Below are 20,220 nucleotides of genomic sequence, written 5' to 3'. Positions count from 1 at the left end.
GAAACGCCTAAGAGATGGTTTAATAACACTATGAAATGCAAAATTAATAAATTTCAGACAACAAAACAACAAAAACTGCAGCCAATCATTCATTCAATCAAGCATTCACTTGCATTCATGAATATTCTGTTAGCATCCCACAATATACTCATTACCCCACAATACTCTCATTACCCCAAGTTTTGTTTCAGCCTCATCAAAAGTGGTGCCTGCGACTTCAGAAGGGTATGGAAGTTTCGCCCCTCTCTCAGCCTTAAGCTCAGTAACATCCACAACACACATCTGTAAGTGCTCCAGGATCGTTCCGTACCATTTTCCATGAACCTGATGCACCTTTCCCTTAGCTATCTCCTCTCCTTTGACACCTTCAAGCACAACATACTGGCCCGGCCTGCGCTCAACAAACTCTGCAGGGCCAATATCAACAAATTCTGCCAGGGAAGACTCCGTCTTCTCACCACTACCGGTTCTCGACATGCTTTGAGGGTCTCTTCTCTCATTTGATGGGACAATAGCATCTTCACCTGGAACTGGCAAGTCACCGGGCACTGCTCCTGGCCCACCTTGCTTGTCTGGGAGGGCACTGTCGATGTCTGATGTTGCATGAGCATCTTTAGCTGAGCGGGCCAGCCTGGCTTTTCGATTATTCAGCCTGTTGACAAAAACATAAAAACACATGCATATATAAATTTTAGTGACAAACAAAACCAGCAAAAAGAACATGGGAAAGCAATAGGCTACAGAATGATGCAATATAAGAAATATAATGCGATGCAAATAGTGTGCTTATGTCAGTGGAGTGCATTTATCAATAAATCAGACAAACCAATCAATATTAGAGTTCAATCATCACCCAATAATTATTATGGAACTTGTTCACTAGATGCTTGTCATCAAAGATTGGAAGGAATATAGCAAGAATATCCAAGAAAGTCAAAGCTAAAAGTCATCATCAGAAGTGTCTTAGGCAGGGAGGACAAGTTGGATGGCCTTGCTGCAAACCCATTTTTCCCATGTAAATTTCCCAAATACCTCCCCATGGTGCCACTAATATTTCATTAGCAAACCTCTATTCCAACCTCCACTGAAGCAACATCTATTATGCTTCTAAGAACCTTGAAGGCCAACAATGTTCTCCGATGCTTTCTTTTGTGCAGACAATCAAAGGAATCAAGAAAGAGTCTGACAAGTAATTTTTTCCTGAACCAGACTCCAAAAGAGGTGAAAAAGAACGGAGACAGAGGAAGCAGTTCACACAACATTGAGAACCACCATTCAACTGAAAGGATAATGCCAATGAATTCATTTAAACTATGGCAATGAACTGCTTTAGTAGACCATCTTAAAATTTGCTAATAGGCGTATTACAACCTTTTGAATAACCTCAGTCAATTCAAATTTCTTAAATACCAGGAGATCCCTTGCGAAATTCTTCGCAATATTGCTATAAACTACTGTCTTTACACCTAGAATAGACAAATTTCAAAAACCTATGGTTTACTTTCAGTCTTCTTCGATTTCTTCTTTTATGTTTAATTTTCACACCAGGCCCATGACTACTTCTATCTTGTAAAGAGCTTGCAAGAAGAAGCTTGGGATGAAAGTACTAGATTCCATTTAGAAATCTAGATGGTGAGAACTTTTGGTAAGTTTGGGTCATGTGATTCTACTCTTGGATGTGCAAGCCTTTTACTTCATAAACAATGGTTGAATACATTCTTAGAGCAGCTAATTCAGACTGTCAAATCCCATTCATCTTGAGCACCATATATTTTTTGCTATGCCCAATCCCATCTGAATCAATGAAGGCCAAATGTACTAGAGAATGGAAATAGGTACAAATCTCAATTGACAGACATCTCACTCTACAATGTTTGCACCTTGTTTACGATATCTTTTCTTTTCTGGCAAGTTACTAAGGGTGACAGTGTATCAATTCAGATTCCAAGCTGTAAATATATCCATTAAAGTAATCAGCAATTTTCCAATTATTCATTATTTGGATTCTACGAAGTCATAGGAAATGGTAAAATCTTACAGGAAGCACTCCAAGACCCAACCTGTCACATTGATTATCAATAGGAGCTTTAAGTGAAACATCAAAAAGGAAAGAGTTATTTGTATGTGCTAATGTGAAGAGATGAGGCTTCCTCACCAGTTTTTTAGCTGCGAAGATGTAACTTCAGAACCCTGGAAAAGACAATGTAGGAAAATCTTAGGGAAGAAAATATGCTTTTGTTTACAAACAGAATTAACTTACATATTTACCAAATATGAGGATCATTTGACGTACATAAGGACTTAGTTTATCAGCCCATAATTGTATTGAAGCTGCATTTCGCTGCATATCAGGTTCATCCAAGAGGGCCCTCTCCATTAGTGTTATCTGTTTATCATTCATTATAGTTCGCTTCCGTTTTTTCCGCTGCTTTTCTTCACACTGAACCATTATAACCATTTCATCCTCTGGCTTTCCTCCAAACCCACCCTCTTTGATCTGCTTCTTGAATTTTGAAAACTCACCATTTTCCTTTTGATCAGTAGCATTTTTTCCTCTTGAAGAGCTTGTATCTGAACCACTTGTTTCAACATTCTGAACATCTCTATCGATCTCTCTCAAACCTCCAGACGCACGCTTACCAGATATACCTTTATCTTCCCTCCTACTTTGCCTCATTACATAATCACCTTGATCCCTATGATCACTTTTGACATAAAAATGCTCCACTTCTTGAAAAGCAGAATTCTCTGACATTTCCTCCTTTAAGTTACTTCTTCTGTTATTAGATCTTGGAGGTTCTTTTCTCGGAAATGGTGATGAGAATCCCCCTGTACTCTGAGCCTCCTACCAGGAATCAAACTTTACCTCTCAGGTCACTATGTTGAGAAAAAGCTACATCACCATTGGAAAACTCAACGAGACAATTTAGAAATTGACTGATTCATATTTGCTTCAAAATTTAAGACGTATACTGTTAGTGATTGTAATAGAAAGTATGCCTGTATTACTAAGAGCACTCCCAATGGCTTAGCTATTTCCTCTTTTTAGCTAAAATGGCTAGTGAAAAGACAAAAAAAAAAAAAGAAAAGAAGCATCCATCAGCTAATGTAAACACAAATGCAAAAACCATTGAGTTACAGTACCACGCCACAGGTGGCATTAACTGTAGCGCAATGCATAACTTGTTTTATTATTTCTCCTTCCATTCACTTTTTTTTTTTTAACATTTCTCTCACCCCTTTCTATCACGACATAGACAAAGGTTTGCTTTTCTTCCTTCAACCCTTCACGAGTTTACTGGGTGTCTTATTCTTTGTTGAAATAAGTATGATTTTAACAAGTGAACAAAGCAAGGGCAGCTTCTTGATTGGCATCGACTATGGTCCCATTCAATTCTTCTTTACAAACCTTGCGATATTCAAGTAGCCAGTATCACTTGCCTGAACTTGACCCTCTCTCTGATTTTTCAGGCCCTTTTACTGCTGGCACATTGTTTTATTGTTGCAAATCTTGTTTGGGAAATCATTGATGAAACTTCTTTTCTGAGTGTTCTTGGTTTTATCGTATTGGAAGCAAACACACTCTATCCCTCAACCCTCTTTCCTTGCGCCTGTAAAATTTCTCTCACCCCCTTTCTTTCATGCCATGGATGAAGGTTTGCTGGGGTGGTGATTTGGTGATGCTGGGTTGGTGGTGGAGGAAATCATAGGTTGGTGATGGTGGGGAGGAGTCTGATTTTTCTGTGACATTGGTCTGATTTTAGTCTGAATAAAAAAAATTTAAAAATATTATTTTTTAATAAAATAGAGAAGAAATTTAAATAATCAGTTGGATGCATGGTCTGAAAAGTGGTTAGCTAAACTAGAAAAAGTGGATTTTGGTTAGTCATTTTGCATTAAAAATATAGATAGATAAGCCATTGTGAATGCTCTAAACTCTGGTACTTCTTACATTTTGACAAAATTAAGCTCATTTTGTCCACTCAATGACTCCTATATTCAATTTTTACAGCCACTAAGAAAGTCTTCTTCATAAATCTCCCCAGGTGATTTAAATATGAAATAAAATGGTTTGACCAAAACCCAATTCAAATTCCACATCAGCCAAACGATGTGATCATCAAACATGAATAACATGAAATAATATTGGGCATTCACCTGATGGTTTTCACCAATGTTGAATTTGGAAAACTTATCCCAAGATGTTGACTCTTCAAATTTGTTATCCTTGAATTTGCTCCAGCAGAACGATTTAAACACATTGGATATTTATGAGAGATGAAAAAGAAAAACAGAAAATAAATGTAGTAAAGAATAACAACATAGATATAACATTAACTATTGGAAGGACAAAAACTTTACTTGAACTCGATTTTCTTCTAATTCACCAGAAGTGATTACTGATTGTAACTGGTTAAAGAACACCCTGCAACGAAAATTTGTATAACAAAATAAAACTACAGTGCAAATACAGGAAGTTAAAACAGAAAATGTTTGTTCTGTATTCATAGATACATGTTCACTATAAAGAGTATAAATAGCATAAATAACAGAAAGATACAAGGACGTAAACATATATTTCTGAGAATGTTGGGGCAGACCCTCATTTGCAGGCGGAAGCCACATGGAAAAAAAAAATTTGAAGGAGCTTAACTCATAGTTGGTAGCTTATTCACCATATCTTTTTGGTATTGACATGCAAGTGATAGTCTTGGGTTGCTCAGGGAGGAAAACTATGTAGAGTGGAGAAAACTGCAAGAGGTCATATTGCTTCTTCATTTTCCCACTTGAAAAACGGATTATTGAGATTATTGGTGTCAACCCAAGTGATTATTGTACTCTTGATGTTGCTATATATCTACGGATGCCTAGATAGAGTTATTTGTAGTCCCACTGTCTTTGTTTGGTTGATTTATTGGATTTGTGTACTGATTCACACAAACGAAGAAACAGGAATTTTCTTCATTCCCTTTTACATTTCCTTCCCATTTGTTTCACAAGATATTTTAGGTGAAAATCCATTTTTTTGCACAACATTTGACTTTGTTTTGTGCAGCTACAAGGTGGCATTAGAACTTTATGGGTTAGTGGAGAAATACATAGGTATATGGTTTTTGTTTTTGATAAGTAATTGTTGTATATATCAAAACACCAAGAGGGTGCAACCCAAGTACACAAGAAGCATATAAAGGGAGCGCCAAGAAGCACCCAACAAAGCCCTAAGCTCCCACGGAGCACCCACAAGAGACCCAAGAAGAACCACCCAAGAACCCTTGAAAACAAACACCCACAAGAAACACCCTACACAAAGGTTAACCCGCAGAACCCAACATCCCCACAAAATCACCCCACATCCCTAAACCTACTCGAGCCACCGCCCCTAGCCTCAAAGTTAACGGAGCATTCCAAATTCTTGAGCTCCCTCTTACCTTCGACCGTAGGAGCATAAAAGTCTTGCTCTCCCTCCTCATCAATGGCATCCAAAAGACTTTCCTCATTCCATCGAGTAGGCTTCATCGCAAACTTCGACGCATCGCCCCTCACCCCCAGCAGCACCTTTTTCTAATGCAGCTGTTTTGCGTCCTAATCCTTCACACGCAGTGAATACTTGGAATGTTTGACTAACAGAACATTCACAGGTGCAGGATTTATAGGAGCATCCTCCAAATCCGGAGGAAAAGAGAAATGTTTCACCGGTGAAACAGAAGCCACCATCGGAGGGACAGAAACAGTAGCCGGAGAAATAGAAACAGCCGTAGGAGAAGGAAGTTGTTTCACAGGCGAAACAGATGCCACCAGAACAACCGTAGCCACCACCGGAGAAACATAAATAGCCACAAGAGAAGTTCTCCGACCAAAGTCCGTAGTCGCCAAGCTCGGGGAACTTGACGGAGCCACAGGCTTGTCGAAGGATCCATTGGAAACCACCAACACCGAGCTCAACTTAGGATACACTGACGAATCATCAGACTCCACGAGCGTCGATGGCAGAGCATACTCCGGAAACTCAACAAGCACAGAGACAAGGACCGCGCCGAAATCAAGTTCCAACTCCAGAATCGAATCCAGATCCAGATCTAAACCCGGATCCAAATCCAAAACCAGATTCATACCCAAACCTGGATCCAAATTCAAACCCGAATCCATATCCAAACCTGAATCCACATCCAAACCCAAATCCAGACCTGGGTCCAAATCCAAGCTCAGATCCTGCTTCAAACCCGGATCCACACTAATGGCCCACACTCATGGCCCCCAAACCATCAAATGATATGCCAATTTCTAGTGGGCTTCACCTGTAGGACTGCACTCAACCCATCAAGGACCCGGACCAAATCCTCATGAGAAAACCCGAGATACTTCTTTAACCACCAATTGACTAAAAAGCCCTTCATCTTCTTCCTTCTCAACCCTGCAGTAGCCGCCGCCAAAGAGTCACCCTTTTTCTTTCTCTTCGACAATCTCTGAGGGATTATCGACACGGGCTTCTCCAACTCATAGCAGTCCACCGCCATACGCGTCTCATCACCACCGCTACCCTTCCCAAGGCATTCCACCGAATAAGGCAAAACATCGAGAAGGCAAGAGGACATGAGCTTCGGCATTTTCCTTACCTCTATGCCAGACGCCGCACATATCACATTTGCAAACGACCGCCCAGTAAACACACCCGCCGAAGAGGGAACCTTAGAATCCTCCGAATCTAACCCTTTCTCCTTTGTCACAATCAATAGAAGCAACTCACCCGCAAGCTGCCACCAACCTCGCCCATTTCTACCTTCTGGGATCCAAATGACACCTTTATGTCCACCCTCAACATAGATGCCCACCTACAAGAACCTTCCTGCCTTGTTACCCCCCCTCCTCCCTGGTGAACCATCAGCGCCTTCCCATCCTCCCGGTAAGCCTTGGAGAAATCCTCCTTCACCGGAGACAGACATGCCTCCTCCAACGAATCCACCAACCAGGAAGATGCAGGATGACTCACACAGATAGCCCCTATGAACCCTTTTCTTTTTTCCTCCAGACGAAGTTTCGAATCCTTCGCCGAGAAAATGAAAGTTTTAGCTTCCACGGAGAACTGACACTCCATCTTTAAACCTAATCCACTGAGTCTAGCGGAAACACGCCTGCACGCGCCTCCGCTAGAGAGAACGACGAAAAATTATAGTTTTTTTTTAATAGGTAAACACAACTCAAATACCCTTGCGGGGGGTTAAACCTATGACATTACCCTCCACCATGGGTAAGGAGATGCTATTTGGTAAAGATCATGAGCTGCATGTTTTTTTCAGGCATTTTTCGTGCCAAGGTTGGGGTATACGGAGCCAAAGCATTATGTTTGATTAAAACTATCCCTAAAACATCTAATCATCACATTTTGGTGGTGGAAAGTGATAAGGTCTTTGGTCGATAGGGCCGGCAAGCTATGGAAATGATGAAGGCCACTTTTATTTAAATAAAGTTATGTAAGATGCTGGTAACCATGTTGCATTCAAAATTATACATGACAAATCATTACAGTAGTTATCCAAAAGTTTTCATGCAGTTCCTCGAAAGTCTAGCCAAAAAAATAAATTGAGAACAGGTAAATGGTCAAGGTCTAAATCACCTTAAGAGCTGGACATCCTCCTCATTCAAGAAGTTAGGAATTAATGATTCTGCGTGGCTTAACAATGAACCTACACATACAACATACTTGTAAGGAATGCAACAACATTAGCAATTATGCCAACTAATAATAATAATAATAATAATAATTGAAGAGTGATAGTTACGGAGGTTCTCGCAAACAGTCGCAGCTTTTGGAGCATCAGGATTAAAGGAAAATCCAGGCAATGATTTAGATAGGTCTATTTGCAAGCACTCCAAAAAATTGAGAAGGAAGAGGTTCCTCTCCTGCTCTGTGAATCAAAACAGAAAACTTGGTTAATATAATCAAGAAAAACTGCTATGAATGATCAACTTGTAACGAGATTTAGAAAATCATCGGTAGAGAGTCAACCTTCACAGATGTTGGGAACAAAACAATGGAGATTTGCGATTACTTTGACAAACAATGATGTTCTCTGATGTTCATAGGAACCCTGGGGCATGCTATTCGGATTTAAAGTAAATTCTAAATTTGTTCCATTGGGTAGACCCAATGATGAACGTTTATCCAAAAGCCATCCAGCTGCTGTAAATGAATCATACTCAACACTAGCATCTTCTTCCCTCAATGGGAGATTAGACGAACACCAGCTAGATAAAAAATCTCCTTGAGGGAGTGAAAATATTGCGGTCAAAACTTTAGTCTGGAGTAACACACAAAAGACATAGTCACAAACCTCATAAAGATCCTCATCAAAAAAACAAACCTCATAAAGACAAATGCTCTGATGGCAAATACAGATGTATGTGCACTATATCCATCAAAATTACATGTGGACCACACAATGACTTCTCAACTGTTAACAAGAAAAGACAGTAATTCAATTTCCTGTAAATTTTTTACTTCATAAAGAATCAATAAACTATAGCTTCGATGTTCTGTGAATATATGAAAGTGTACTAGTCTTAAAACAGTCACTGCCATCATATGAAAAGTAGGATAATGGAACTGAAGCAAGGATTTCCTTATTGGTAATTAAATGGAATAAAAAGCACATATCCAGACTTTGAGGTTCGGTAACGCTTACAAAGTGTATTGTAACATAAGATCGAAAATTAGAATCATCAGAGAAGATATCAGCAAGACGCATTGCATTGAGTTGCAAAAACCCCATTGGGTAACTTCTGCCAGAAGAGGAAGCAAGATGCTCAGGGTCTCTACCAAGTGCAGTTTTCAAAAGCCCAAGAACCTATATCATGACAATTTGTCAATGGAAGCAGATTGACAGTAAAAGCAGGCTTTGTACATGGAACAGAGTATCTAGATCAGCAGTAGTTTAATCCTGAAGATCAACCAAGTTTAGTATTACTAATAAATGCATTTTGCAAACCACTTGTGAATGAGAGCACCCAAGGGGTCTTCCATAATGAATTTGATTTCTACTCAAATAATCTTTTTTTTTTTATGGGCACTCAATAAAACCAACCTCCACTTATGGAGTTCAGTACCCAGAGAAATTGCTAATACATGGACTATTATAGAGAAGTATTTAAAATAATGTGACAATCATATTGTCATAAAATTTTTGGTTCACTAGATCCAAGGCAAAAACTCCCATTGGTCTTGCTATGCAGAACAAGCCAACATGCTGTAGCAGCACTTGCTATGGTCTAAGAGAGGGATGACTCGTTTGAAATTACAGCAAACTAACCTCTAAGGCAACAGATTTTGCCAAATTCAGGCTTTCTGGCGAGCTGGCAACTTCATCCAGGTAAGAAATGCTTTCTGCTTCACACAGACTCAACAGCTGAGAAAAAGGGAGTTATGACTGGATCAATGGAAGAGGTCTATACACAGGTGCATCAACTATCATGTAATAGATAAACTGCAGTAGATTCTAAGCAACTTAAGCCTCCAAGTAAAAGTTAACACTATAGTTTCATCAATGACACTCACAATTGATAGGACTTTAGCTTTCATCCTAGAGAGAGCAGCCACAAATCTGGAGGAACCCATTAAAGGTGGTACATCTAACTTCAAGATGGCTCGAGCTAGAAATAGAACCCCACCCTTTCCACATAGCTCCTGAAATAGTTCCATTATCGGTTACTTTATCAAAATAACAAAAACCACAGATTATTTAGGGAAGTAAGCACATGAACACAAGTAAATGGGACCTAAGACTGAGATCCATCAAGCCAATCTTTCATGAAATATTAACATACTAAGATGACCTTAAACATTGATTCCATTATTGCTGCAATCACATTTATAGTTGGAAGAAGAAGAGAAATTTGGCACAAGGAAAAAAACTGTGTTTATTCCACCATAATGCTTCATACGTTTACAGGGGTTTTAAATAAAAAATAAATAAATAATAATAAATAAATAAAAACAAACTATTATGGAAAGGTATAGCATATTACAATCAAAATAACAAGAAATAAATCAAATCAAATCATAGCATATCATAGGTTTCCATCTTCAACACTCCCCCTTAAACTAAGGCAAAGAAGTCTTGCACATCCAGCTTGCATAAGATTGAATGAAGAACACTACTAGACAATCCTTTGTCAAAATATCCACAAGCTATTCCCCTGTTTTCACATATGGTGTGTAGATTATACCCGCTCGGAGTTTTTCTTTAATAAAGTGCTGGTCAATTTCAACATGTTTGGTTCAATCATGTTGGATTGGATTGTGAGCAATATTAATTGTAGCTTTATTGTTACAATATAGTTTCATAGATCCATGGAAGGAAAACCAAGCTCTTTTAAGAGTATTTTAAACCATAACATTTCATACACTCCATGAGCCATGGCTCTAAATTCTGTTTTTGCATTGGATCTGGCAACCATTGATTGTTTCTTACTACGCCATGTAACCAAATTATCTCCCACAACTGTGCAATAACCTTTCTTGGACCGTCGATCCATAATAGATTCAGCCCAATTTGCATCTATATATGCTTCTATTTTCAAGTGATCGTGTCAAGAAAACAACAGTCTCTTCCCTGGTGAGGATTTTACGTAGCAAGGGATTCGATTAACTGTTTCCATATGAGGCTCACGAGGCGAATGAATAAATTGACTCACCACACTAACAACATATGCAATGTCAACACAAGTGAGAGACAAATAGATCAACCGGCCAACCAATCAATGATATCTACCTTTATCCACCAAAGGACTCTCACTACTTTCTCTCAACTGAACATTTACCTCCACGAGATTATCAATGGCTTTACATCCAAGCATCCATGTTTCCTTGAGTAGATCAAGAATATATTTTTGTTGGGAGATAAACGTACCATATTTTGACCCCGTTACCTCAATGCCTAGAAAATACTTCAAACTGCCCCAAGTCTTTTATTTCAAATTCATTTGTATGAGACTTTTTAAAGTTTTGTATCTCCTCATCATCATTTCTTTTCAAATTCATTTGCAAGAGACTTTTTTAAGTTTCATATCTCCTCATCATCATTTCCTATTATTACAATATCATCAACATGCACAATCAGAGCCGTTACCTTTCCTTGAGAGGAATGTTTGATAAAAAGTGAGATCAACTTTGGAAGAAGGGAAGAAGAAGAGAAATTTGGCAGAAGAAGAAAACTGTGTTTATTCCACCATAATGCTTCATACGTTTACTTGGGTTTAAAATAGAAGAGAAATACATACTATTATGGAAAGGTATTAATAGCAGATTACAATCAGAATAATAGGAAATAAATCAAATCAAATCATGGAGAATCAAATCATAGCATATAAGAAGTTTCCATCTTCAACATTTATGTCCGCCAAATGGAGATTCTGACAATTCAAATCTCCCCTCTCGGTAACTAGATTCCTTAGCTTTTGACCCACATAAAAATTGAGTCAAGGTAACGTGACAACAACATATATCCAGGCCACTTCTGCTTCCGGTTTTTCAAACATGGTTAACTAGTCCCATCTCTTTTGTCCTTTTCAAACTTGTCTACTGACCATCATAACTTACAGAAAACACAAAGGAGACACTTCCTAACATTTGAATCTGCACCAAACACATTGAAGAAGAAAAAAAAAAAAAAAAAAGGAAAAAAGAGGTTCAAGTTGGAAAACCTTATTCCTGAGTAGGCGCTCCCGAAACATCTTTTGTTGACACAATGACTGAAGAAACTGTAAAGAAGCCTCACATTGCAGGCATAAATAGTTAACAACTTGTTCAGCAGTCAGATTTGAATTCGTACAGAAATCAGCATGGTGGGCTGACAGCTTGATCTCAAGAAATCCAACGGCTGTGCGAACTGCTCCAAAAGCTGCATCCATAAACATGTCAACCTGCCACAAAAAGCTGCACGATCAGTGAATGCATAAATTATGTGAGCCTGCAGAACTTCATAACTCAATGAAGGAAAAAGGTCAAAATGTGATTTCGGTATCTTTTTTTGATAAGTAAAAGTCATTGTATAAAAAGCGCAAGGGGCGCAACCCATGTACACAGGAAGTATACAAAAGAGCCCACTACACGAGCTTTAAACTGAAAAGGACGCACATAAATCTATAAATTCCGTAAGCGTTGAAGCTTGCGAAGAAAACCCCAATATCCTCCAAGAGAAGAGAGTTTGTAGCACCCTTTGCTTCAATTCTGTATTGCCCATTTCATGATCCTCAAAGCTCCGCGCATTCCTTTCTCTCCATAAGGACCACATTACACACAAAGGAGCCATCCTCCAAATGTGCACGGCTGATCGCTTTCCCCTTTGCCCTCTCCAAATTCCCAAACATTCCTTCAAACTCCTCGGCATCACCCACGTTATACCAAATAGCTGGAGTATCATATTCCATACCTCTACAGCAACTTCACAATGCACTAAAAGGTGATCAATAGATTCGCCACTCTTCTTGCACATACAACACCATTCTGTCACAATGATGTTCTTTTTTCGTAGGTTGTCCAATGTTAAAATTTTCCCCATAACCGCCGTCCAAACGAAAAAAACCACCCTCGGAGGAGCTTTACTCTTCCAAATAAGCTTCCACGGACCATCCACCGGGGCTGGATTTAACTTCACCTTGTAGAAAGACTTCACCTCAAAAATTTTCCTCTTCGAGGGAAACCAACAAATTTTATCTACCCCACCTTGCCTTACCTGTTGTGAATACAGCAATTCGAAGAAACTTGAAACCTCCTCCAATTCCCAATCATGAACAAGTCGAGTAAATCTTACATTACAAAATATAGCTCCATTTACCCTCTCCATATTCTCCTCTACCCATACCTCCTTACCACATGCAATATTGAACAAGGCGGGAAACAAATTCTGCAGAGGTGCCTCCCCACACCACACATCCTGCCAAAACAACACACGAGACCCGGTTCCCACCTCGAATCGTACATGTTGCTTAAACTCATCCCACCCCCTTCGGATACTTTTCCACAATCCCACCCCATGTGACCCTCCTACCTCCTTAGTACACCAATCACCCCTCATCACCTCATATTTTGTCTCCACTAATTTCCTCCACCATGTATCTCTTTCATGTGCAAATCTCCACAGCCATTTACCCAATAAAGCTTGATTGAATTGTATCAAATTCTTTACCCCTAATCCCCCCGCCTCCATAGGCATGCAAATGTTGGACCAACGGACCAAATGGAATTTGAACTCATCTCCGACACCTCCCCATAGAAAGTCTCTTTGTATTTTTTCGATCCGTTTCGCCACACTCACTGGAATTTGAAACAACGATAAATAGTATGTGGGTATACTAGATAGCATACTCTTGATCAACGTTAATCTCCCTCCCTTGGATAGATACATTCGCTTCCACCCCGCCAATTTCATCTCCAACTTCTCTATGACCTTATTCCATATAGAGGGGTCCTTATTATGAGCCCCCAAAGGCAGCCCCAAATATATAAATGGTATTGAATCCACACCACATCCAAGTATACTTGCCAATCCTTCTACATCTTCCACCACCCCTATAGGAGCAATCACAGACTTTGCTAAATTTATTTTCAACCCCTATAGGAGCAATCACATCTTAATTATGTATCAGATTCCAATCTCCTCCCTAAACTTAGGGCCCGTTTGGTTCCCAGAATAGACCTATGGAATAGCCATTATTTATTTGGTAGGGACTTATTCCTAGAATAATCATTCCCTTACAAAAAGGAATAGCTATTCCTCTTATTTTATTCCTCTAAAAAATAAGAGGAATAGACGTTTTTAGAAAAAAAAAACCATTTTTTTTTCAACCCTAAAACCCTTGAAAAAAAATTGAAAACGTTAAATTCTGTAAGCCGGCTACCCACAATAGAACCCGAGAGTGGCCGCACCACCTCTGGAGTACTTCCGGTGGAACCCCGAGGTGCTCCGGGGGTGGTTGCCATGAATTTGGGGATGGCCTAGCCACCCACAATAATTCAACGTTTTCAATTTTTGAGTTTTAGAAAAATAAGAAATCATGTGGGTTTTTTCTAGTAATTTTAGTTCAATTCCAATTATGGCATATCTCTTGTCACCAAACTAAGGAATAAGAATAACTATTCTATTTCGCCTTCCTCCATTCCAGTACTAATTATTCATTTTCCTAATGAAATACCCATTCCGCGTACCAGACGAGGCCTTATTAATTGTTTCAATTTAGTCCTAAATTTTAAAAACTCCTCAATGATACCGTTACCTTGTCTTAGCATCACCATGCGAGTGGCAATCGCTAATATTATAGACCACTTTTAGTATACATGTACTCACAATGTTGACCTGACATGTAACACCACATGTGGCTCTCAAAATCTTGACATATGGAGACACATGACATGCATGTTAAAAACCACAATGTTTTCTATTTAATTTACTATATTTTTAAATATTTAATTCATATGTCTCCATATATTCTATTTTTTGAGATCAACATCTAACCTAATGTTCACATTAGCAGTTGTCTTTCACATAGTGATGGAAAGGCGGAGAAAGACTAAATTGAAATAATCGATCATCCAGGGAGGAAATTGGAATCTGACACAGTTTTCAATCACCAAAATCATATTTTGACTAAAAACTATTTGGCAATTAATATGGATCATAGACATAACGGATATGAAAATGTGGACTAACTTATAGAAGAACATAACTCAAACATACAAACAGGTAGCTCTAGAGACAGACCGCCTAAATGGTCCAGCAGGACCTTCTTTCTAAGAGTAGCAGCTTAAACAAATCATGTGGTCTAAATTGTACCTTAGGGTGTGCAAGCAATACATGAACAAGATCTTGCCACTGTGAAGATATGCATCCTGGTAATAGATATAGACTGCTTGTCAAAAGTGCGGAATGCATAAGGCTTAGGGGAATATTACCAAAGTTATGGTTTTCCTGCATCACAAAAGCCAGTCTGAGTAAAGATAAACAGTATGGAAGATAGACCTCAAAGGTGAGACTCAAGGAGAACCTGTCTATAACCACCAAGAATGATAAGTAAATAAAACACCAGGTCCAGCAGCTGTTCCAACACTTTTACATCATCTAGCAAAATCTGTAATATAACTATCAAGAGAACGTCATAATGATGTATATAGCAATCAGTAGAAAATCATATTTTATTCTCTTACATTACTCCCAGAATCTTCAGTAAATGCTAAACAAGTATCCAGACTGTTGGAAAGAAAGATATGCAGGAAAAAGTAAAATTAATGCAACTGACCAGAACAATCTAGAGCGCCCAGATTAATGACCCCTTATTACGTAAAAAAATTTTATAAGTAATTCAATTTCATTAAAAGCACAGAGAGGCGCACCCTTAGTACATAGGAAGCCCTTAATTATGTAAAAAGTATTTAGACACTAACAATAAAGATCCAAACACAGAGGAAAGTCCCAAAAACCTATAGTGAGAAACATGGAAAATATTCAGTTTAAGGATGCAAAAATTGGCATAACATTTTATATTTGCAACTTGCAAGATACCAATGACAACCAAGAAGGCCAACCCCAATCCCCAAACTACTATAAACATGGAAAATATTCAGTTTAAGGATGCAAAAATTGGTATAACATTTTATACTTGCAAGATACCAATGACAACCAAGAAGGCCAACTCCAATCCTCAAACCGGGAGAGGGGGTAGGCGGGTTGTTTCTCTGTGGAATGGAAGTTTTAAACAACAACCACCACCCCCCCCCCCCCCCTCCCCCCCTTCTTCCCACATGACATGCATACCGCACTCCTTCCCTCTCATTCACTTTGCCTAAACGAGAGTATCACCAACACAATCATATAGTAACATAGGTTGTAATATCTGCTAGCAAGTTCATTATAGGTTATACCACATATGTAGTTTCAAGTCTCTGAATTAAGTTAATTGATGACATTGCCATACAATTTGTGTTATGCATTACACTGCACATCAAACAAGTACAAAAAAAGAAAAAGAAAAAGTAAAACAAAAACAGATGGCAGGCATAACTAAAAGTAACCTGCTCAACTTTAGCATGCCGGGGTGCTAAATCACACAAGGAATGCAAGAGCCGAATACCACGCAGCATGTATTCGAACAGAGCCTCATCTCTGTCAGATGACATAAGAACTCCAAGAAGGTGCAAAGGAAGAATGGCTGCAAGCTTGTCCATATCAATCTGATACATGATGCATTAATAGAAAGGTAAGAGCAGGATGGCATAATAACTATGATGTTAACAGTTTTGTCTGACCTTTATCAGTGATCCTTTTTCCGTATGGTAGTGAATAGTAAAATTTTCTGAATCCCTCAATAATTTAGTAAGTTCCTGAGAGCTAAGCCCATGTAACTCCTTCACCGCTGATATTAAGTCAATGGCCTGCACATACAGACAAATTGACCTTATTAATACGTGTGTTTGTGTGTGTGTGTGTGAGAGAGAGAGAGAGAGAGAGAGGGAGAGAAAACTAAGTCCCAATAACAGAAATTAACTTGAAATTTTTTTTAATAAAAAAGTAAAACAGCAGTCCACATCAAATAAATAAACGGGAATTTTAAGTATCTGTGCGTGTGTATAGCACCAGTTTTTACTTGAGCTAATAATTCTGACCTGTGCAGCACTACATGATGGTTCTTCCTTTGCATGCCTCATCCTTGAGAATCTAGAGCCACGAAAAAGAAAACCTTATATAAGGAAAAATATATGGATATAGAAAATTAGTACTATGTAAGTTAAATGACCATAACATATTCAATCATGTGAACAACAGGAAAGGCAAAGAACTTTAATGTGTTCAAAGCCACCTCAAGTGCTAATAACTATAAGGGTTACAAGCTTTCAACCTCTCATCTTTCAAACACAAAAGCCAATGCATCCAAATTGTGGGAAAAATCCCATTAACCTAGAGTTCATGCTCAACACCATGAGAGCCACTCTACCATGGGAGGTTAGTCTTCAACTAATAAAGTCAGCAAGTGGCCCACCATGGCTGATATGAGCTCATACCATGACACACTGAAAATCTCTTGCCAAACATCCATGCCAAGAAGTTCCCGGAATGCACTCCCCGTGTAGGGAACCCATCAAATCCCTAAAGCCAATGCCCACTTATCAAGCTCAAAGTCACTTCGCATCCCTTGGTGGACAAGAATTGACAAATCAAATGGCTTCCATCACAATCGATATCCTCAAAAAAGGAAAGCTATAGAGCTAGTTGCACGTGCTAGTAAGTTGTAACAAGTTTCTAGCGCACACATGTAAATAACATTGACGTGTTAAGTGTGAAACATTAAAAAAAAAAAAAAGCCCTAGAACCCAAAGGTATTATATTCAATTAAGCCCTAAAAATTTGAAGTTTCCAAGATTTTTGCACAACACCATGCCTTAGTGAAATTAATTATCATGAAAGATTGATTTTTCAACATTGTCTTGCCAATGTACAGTAGTTACCCAAACAAGCTCCGAAAAGTGTATTGTTTTAGTTCGTACCCAACGCCCAACGGTCATATTGGTGCAAAATGCAAAATTCAACAACCAAAATATTCTTACAAAAGTCAATTGGGTATTACATAGAACACTCACACACTCATATTCAAACAAACACAACCAAAAACAACTAAAAATAATAATAATAATAATAATTAAAAAAAAAAAAAAAAAAAAAAAAAAAAAAAAAAAACTAAAAACACGCATTAGAAAAACCCTAGATTCAGAGCAAGCAAACGGAACTTCAAAAGAACCCTACAAATGCAAGAGAGTTTTGGGACGAGTCTGCGTACCGCACAGTACAAACGAAAAAAAAAAAAAAAAAAAAAAAAAAAGGAGCTTGAAGAACTGTGTAAAAAGAATTCTGAGTTCAGAAAGCTGACCAGGGAACTGTACGGCCCGTGTCGACGAGCTTCGAGAACGAGATTGGAGCGCAAAGAAGATAGAAAAATTCGCGGGTGTTTTTGGGGGTTAATGTACACTTTGATGTGGGTATTGAAAAGTAAACCTTATGGTTGAAGAAAGGAGGACTACGTAATTATTTTACGCTCTTATTGCTGATACTTATGGTTCGGTGACTATGGTGCGAAGCGCGCTGGTCAAGCTCATTCTTAAGCCTGCAGGTTTCATAAGCACAAGTGGGTTTGACTAAGGTCCTGTTTGTTTGGATAATGTATTGAGCCTCATTTTGTTTTTAACTTTTTTTTTTCTTTTTTTTTTTTTATGTTTTAATATAAGTAAGTTATTTTTCTATATTAATGGTATTATTTATTTTAGTTTTGAAAAAAGAGTTTTACTTATACTTAAAAATGAGAGGTTTTTTTTTTTTTTTTTAGATGGGCATTTTTAAAAGTATATATTTTTTAAAAAATTATTGTTATTATTTTCGTTGTGGGTTTTTTTTTTTTAGGGAAAATCTTAGGCTTTAATTGATAATAGGAGAACCTTGCTTAGCAAGGACAATATTGTCAATACAACGAGGGTTATCCTCTCTCCAAACATGATCTGATGAAAGAGAAATAGTTAATTTTGCTAATCTATGTGCAACTTCATTTGCTTCCCGTTTGACATGATATACTAACCATGATTATAAACTGTTTAGTATGACTTTGGCATCATTCACAATCTGTCCATATTTGCTCCAACAACTCCCGTCTCTTTGTAAGGCCAAAACAATTTAAAACGCATCTTCCTCCATAATAATGTTTTGGGTTCCCAATTTTTGTAGAAGTCCACCGCCATCCATGCCGTCACCATCTCCGCCACAGTTGGGTCAAAGATGTATTTATTGGAAGAGCACTATGAAGCCAGCACCCACCCTTCGTGATCTCTGGCTAAAATCCCCACACCCATTAGCTATTTGGTTGCATCCATTACAGCATCCCAATTGAACTTGAGCTTCCCCACCGGTGGTTTCTTCCATATCCCCCTTGGCATCACCCGAATTGGGGAATTAGGCCTTTGCCTGGTAACAGCTGTGTGATATTCTTCGATCGCGTCAAGGGCATTACACACCAGTTGGGAGGGGTTTGTAAAATTCCCTCCAAAAACTACTTCATTTCTGTGCAACCAAATTCTCCGTGCCATTGTGGCAACTATCTCCATATCTCCATCATCTATTCTTTCCCTAACAGTCCCCATTTGTTGTGGTTTGTTAGCGTGATGAGAGTTGGCTCCATTAAAGCATCACTATGAGATGAGTAATATTATATACCACATAAATATCCTATAAACATAATATAAAGTTGATACAGCAAAGTTTAGTATCTATTGATTTTGTTTTTTTTAAAAAAAACTAGGACTTATCCAAAGATATTAAATCTTACCATGTCCATCAGCTTTGTAAAATATTTATATAATATGTAGTATTACTTGTATGATATATGTATCAAAGTTAATCAATTCATCTTATTTCCTTTTTATATATAAAATTTATTGATAAGGGTTACTATATGAGTAATGTTTGGAATCATTATTTTTATTAGCCATGATAAAAAAAAATTTCAACTAAACAAGTGAAAGTGAGACCATTACAATGAGTAATCCTGAATAGTCAGGCATGTGGGTTGGGAGGCCAACGAAGTGCCCCACCAGCCATTGCTTAGTGAAACTCGCATTGGCCAATCTTTAGATCAAGTATGGATGGAGGAAGGTCTCATGTGCATTCAGAAAATTGTATATGCCGATCAAGATTTTTTGGTTTAATTTTATAAGGACTCATTTAAATTAAAAAAAAAAAAAAAAAAAATCCCCTCAAAAAAGGCTAAGAAAAAACTTTTTTATCCCATGAGATAAAAAAAAAAAAAAAGAAAAAGAAAAAAAAGTGTTCCCAAGCGTTACTATAAAAAGTTACAAAGTCAACAAATTCTAAAGCAAGGTTGAGAGCTTGATTTGTTTTTACTCATATATGATAATCTTTCCCCGGCCTCCTCGTTTCCTGTTCTATAGAAAATCGGCAGTAGACAAAGCAATCGAAATTGATAAAAGGTTAGATTAAATAATAAACATTTCAATAGGAGCTCAACAATGTGGCTGTAGTTTAGTGGTGAGAATTCCACGTTGTGGCCGTGGAGACCTGGGCTCGAATCCCAGCAGCCACATTTTTTGAACATTTTTTACGCTTTTTCCCGCTTTTCTCTTTGAAGATTTGGGGGGTGTTTGGCAAATGGGATGGCCTAAACACTGTAGTTGAT

At 38.2% G+C, this 20,220-nt stretch overlaps 1 protein-coding gene and 1 non-coding gene across 2 annotated transcripts; one reads left to right on the top strand and one right to left on the bottom strand.

The window, feature by feature from the left end:
- Nucleotides 1-76: 76 nt before the first annotated feature.
- On the bottom strand, nucleotides 77-17,001 carry LOC132163303 (nodulin homeobox). Its single transcript, XM_088518899.1, is given in 19 exon segments — nucleotides 77-161; nucleotides 163-652; nucleotides 2,156-2,190; nucleotides 2,294-2,845; nucleotides 4,159-4,227; nucleotides 4,363-4,426; nucleotides 7,613-7,682; nucleotides 7,779-7,904; nucleotides 8,006-8,297; nucleotides 8,682-8,843; nucleotides 9,306-9,401; nucleotides 9,551-9,679; nucleotides 11,698-11,916; nucleotides 14,826-14,960; nucleotides 15,037-15,120; nucleotides 16,061-16,219; nucleotides 16,295-16,420; nucleotides 16,652-16,703; nucleotides 16,885-17,001. Coding segments are annotated over 19 exon segments (2,964 nt in total). The 5' UTR covers nucleotides 16,917-17,001; the 3' UTR covers nucleotides 77-89.
- A 3,054-nt stretch (nucleotides 17,002-20,055) lies between these two features.
- TRNAH-GUG (transfer RNA histidin (anticodon GUG)) lies at nucleotides 20,056-20,127 on the top strand. The gene has a single exon. It is a non-coding gene; the product is annotated as a tRNA-His (tRNA).
- Nucleotides 20,128-20,220: the final 93 nt, after the last annotated feature.

The sequence above is a fragment of the Corylus avellana genome, chromosome 8 (assembly GCF_965113065.1).
Source record: "Corylus avellana chromosome 8, dhCorAvel1.hap1.2, whole genome shotgun sequence".
Classification (NCBI taxonomy): domain Eukaryota; kingdom Viridiplantae; phylum Streptophyta; class Magnoliopsida; order Fagales; family Betulaceae; genus Corylus; species Corylus avellana.
Note: the sequence above shows the minus strand (reverse complement) of the source record. Positions and strands in the feature narration are given on the sequence as shown.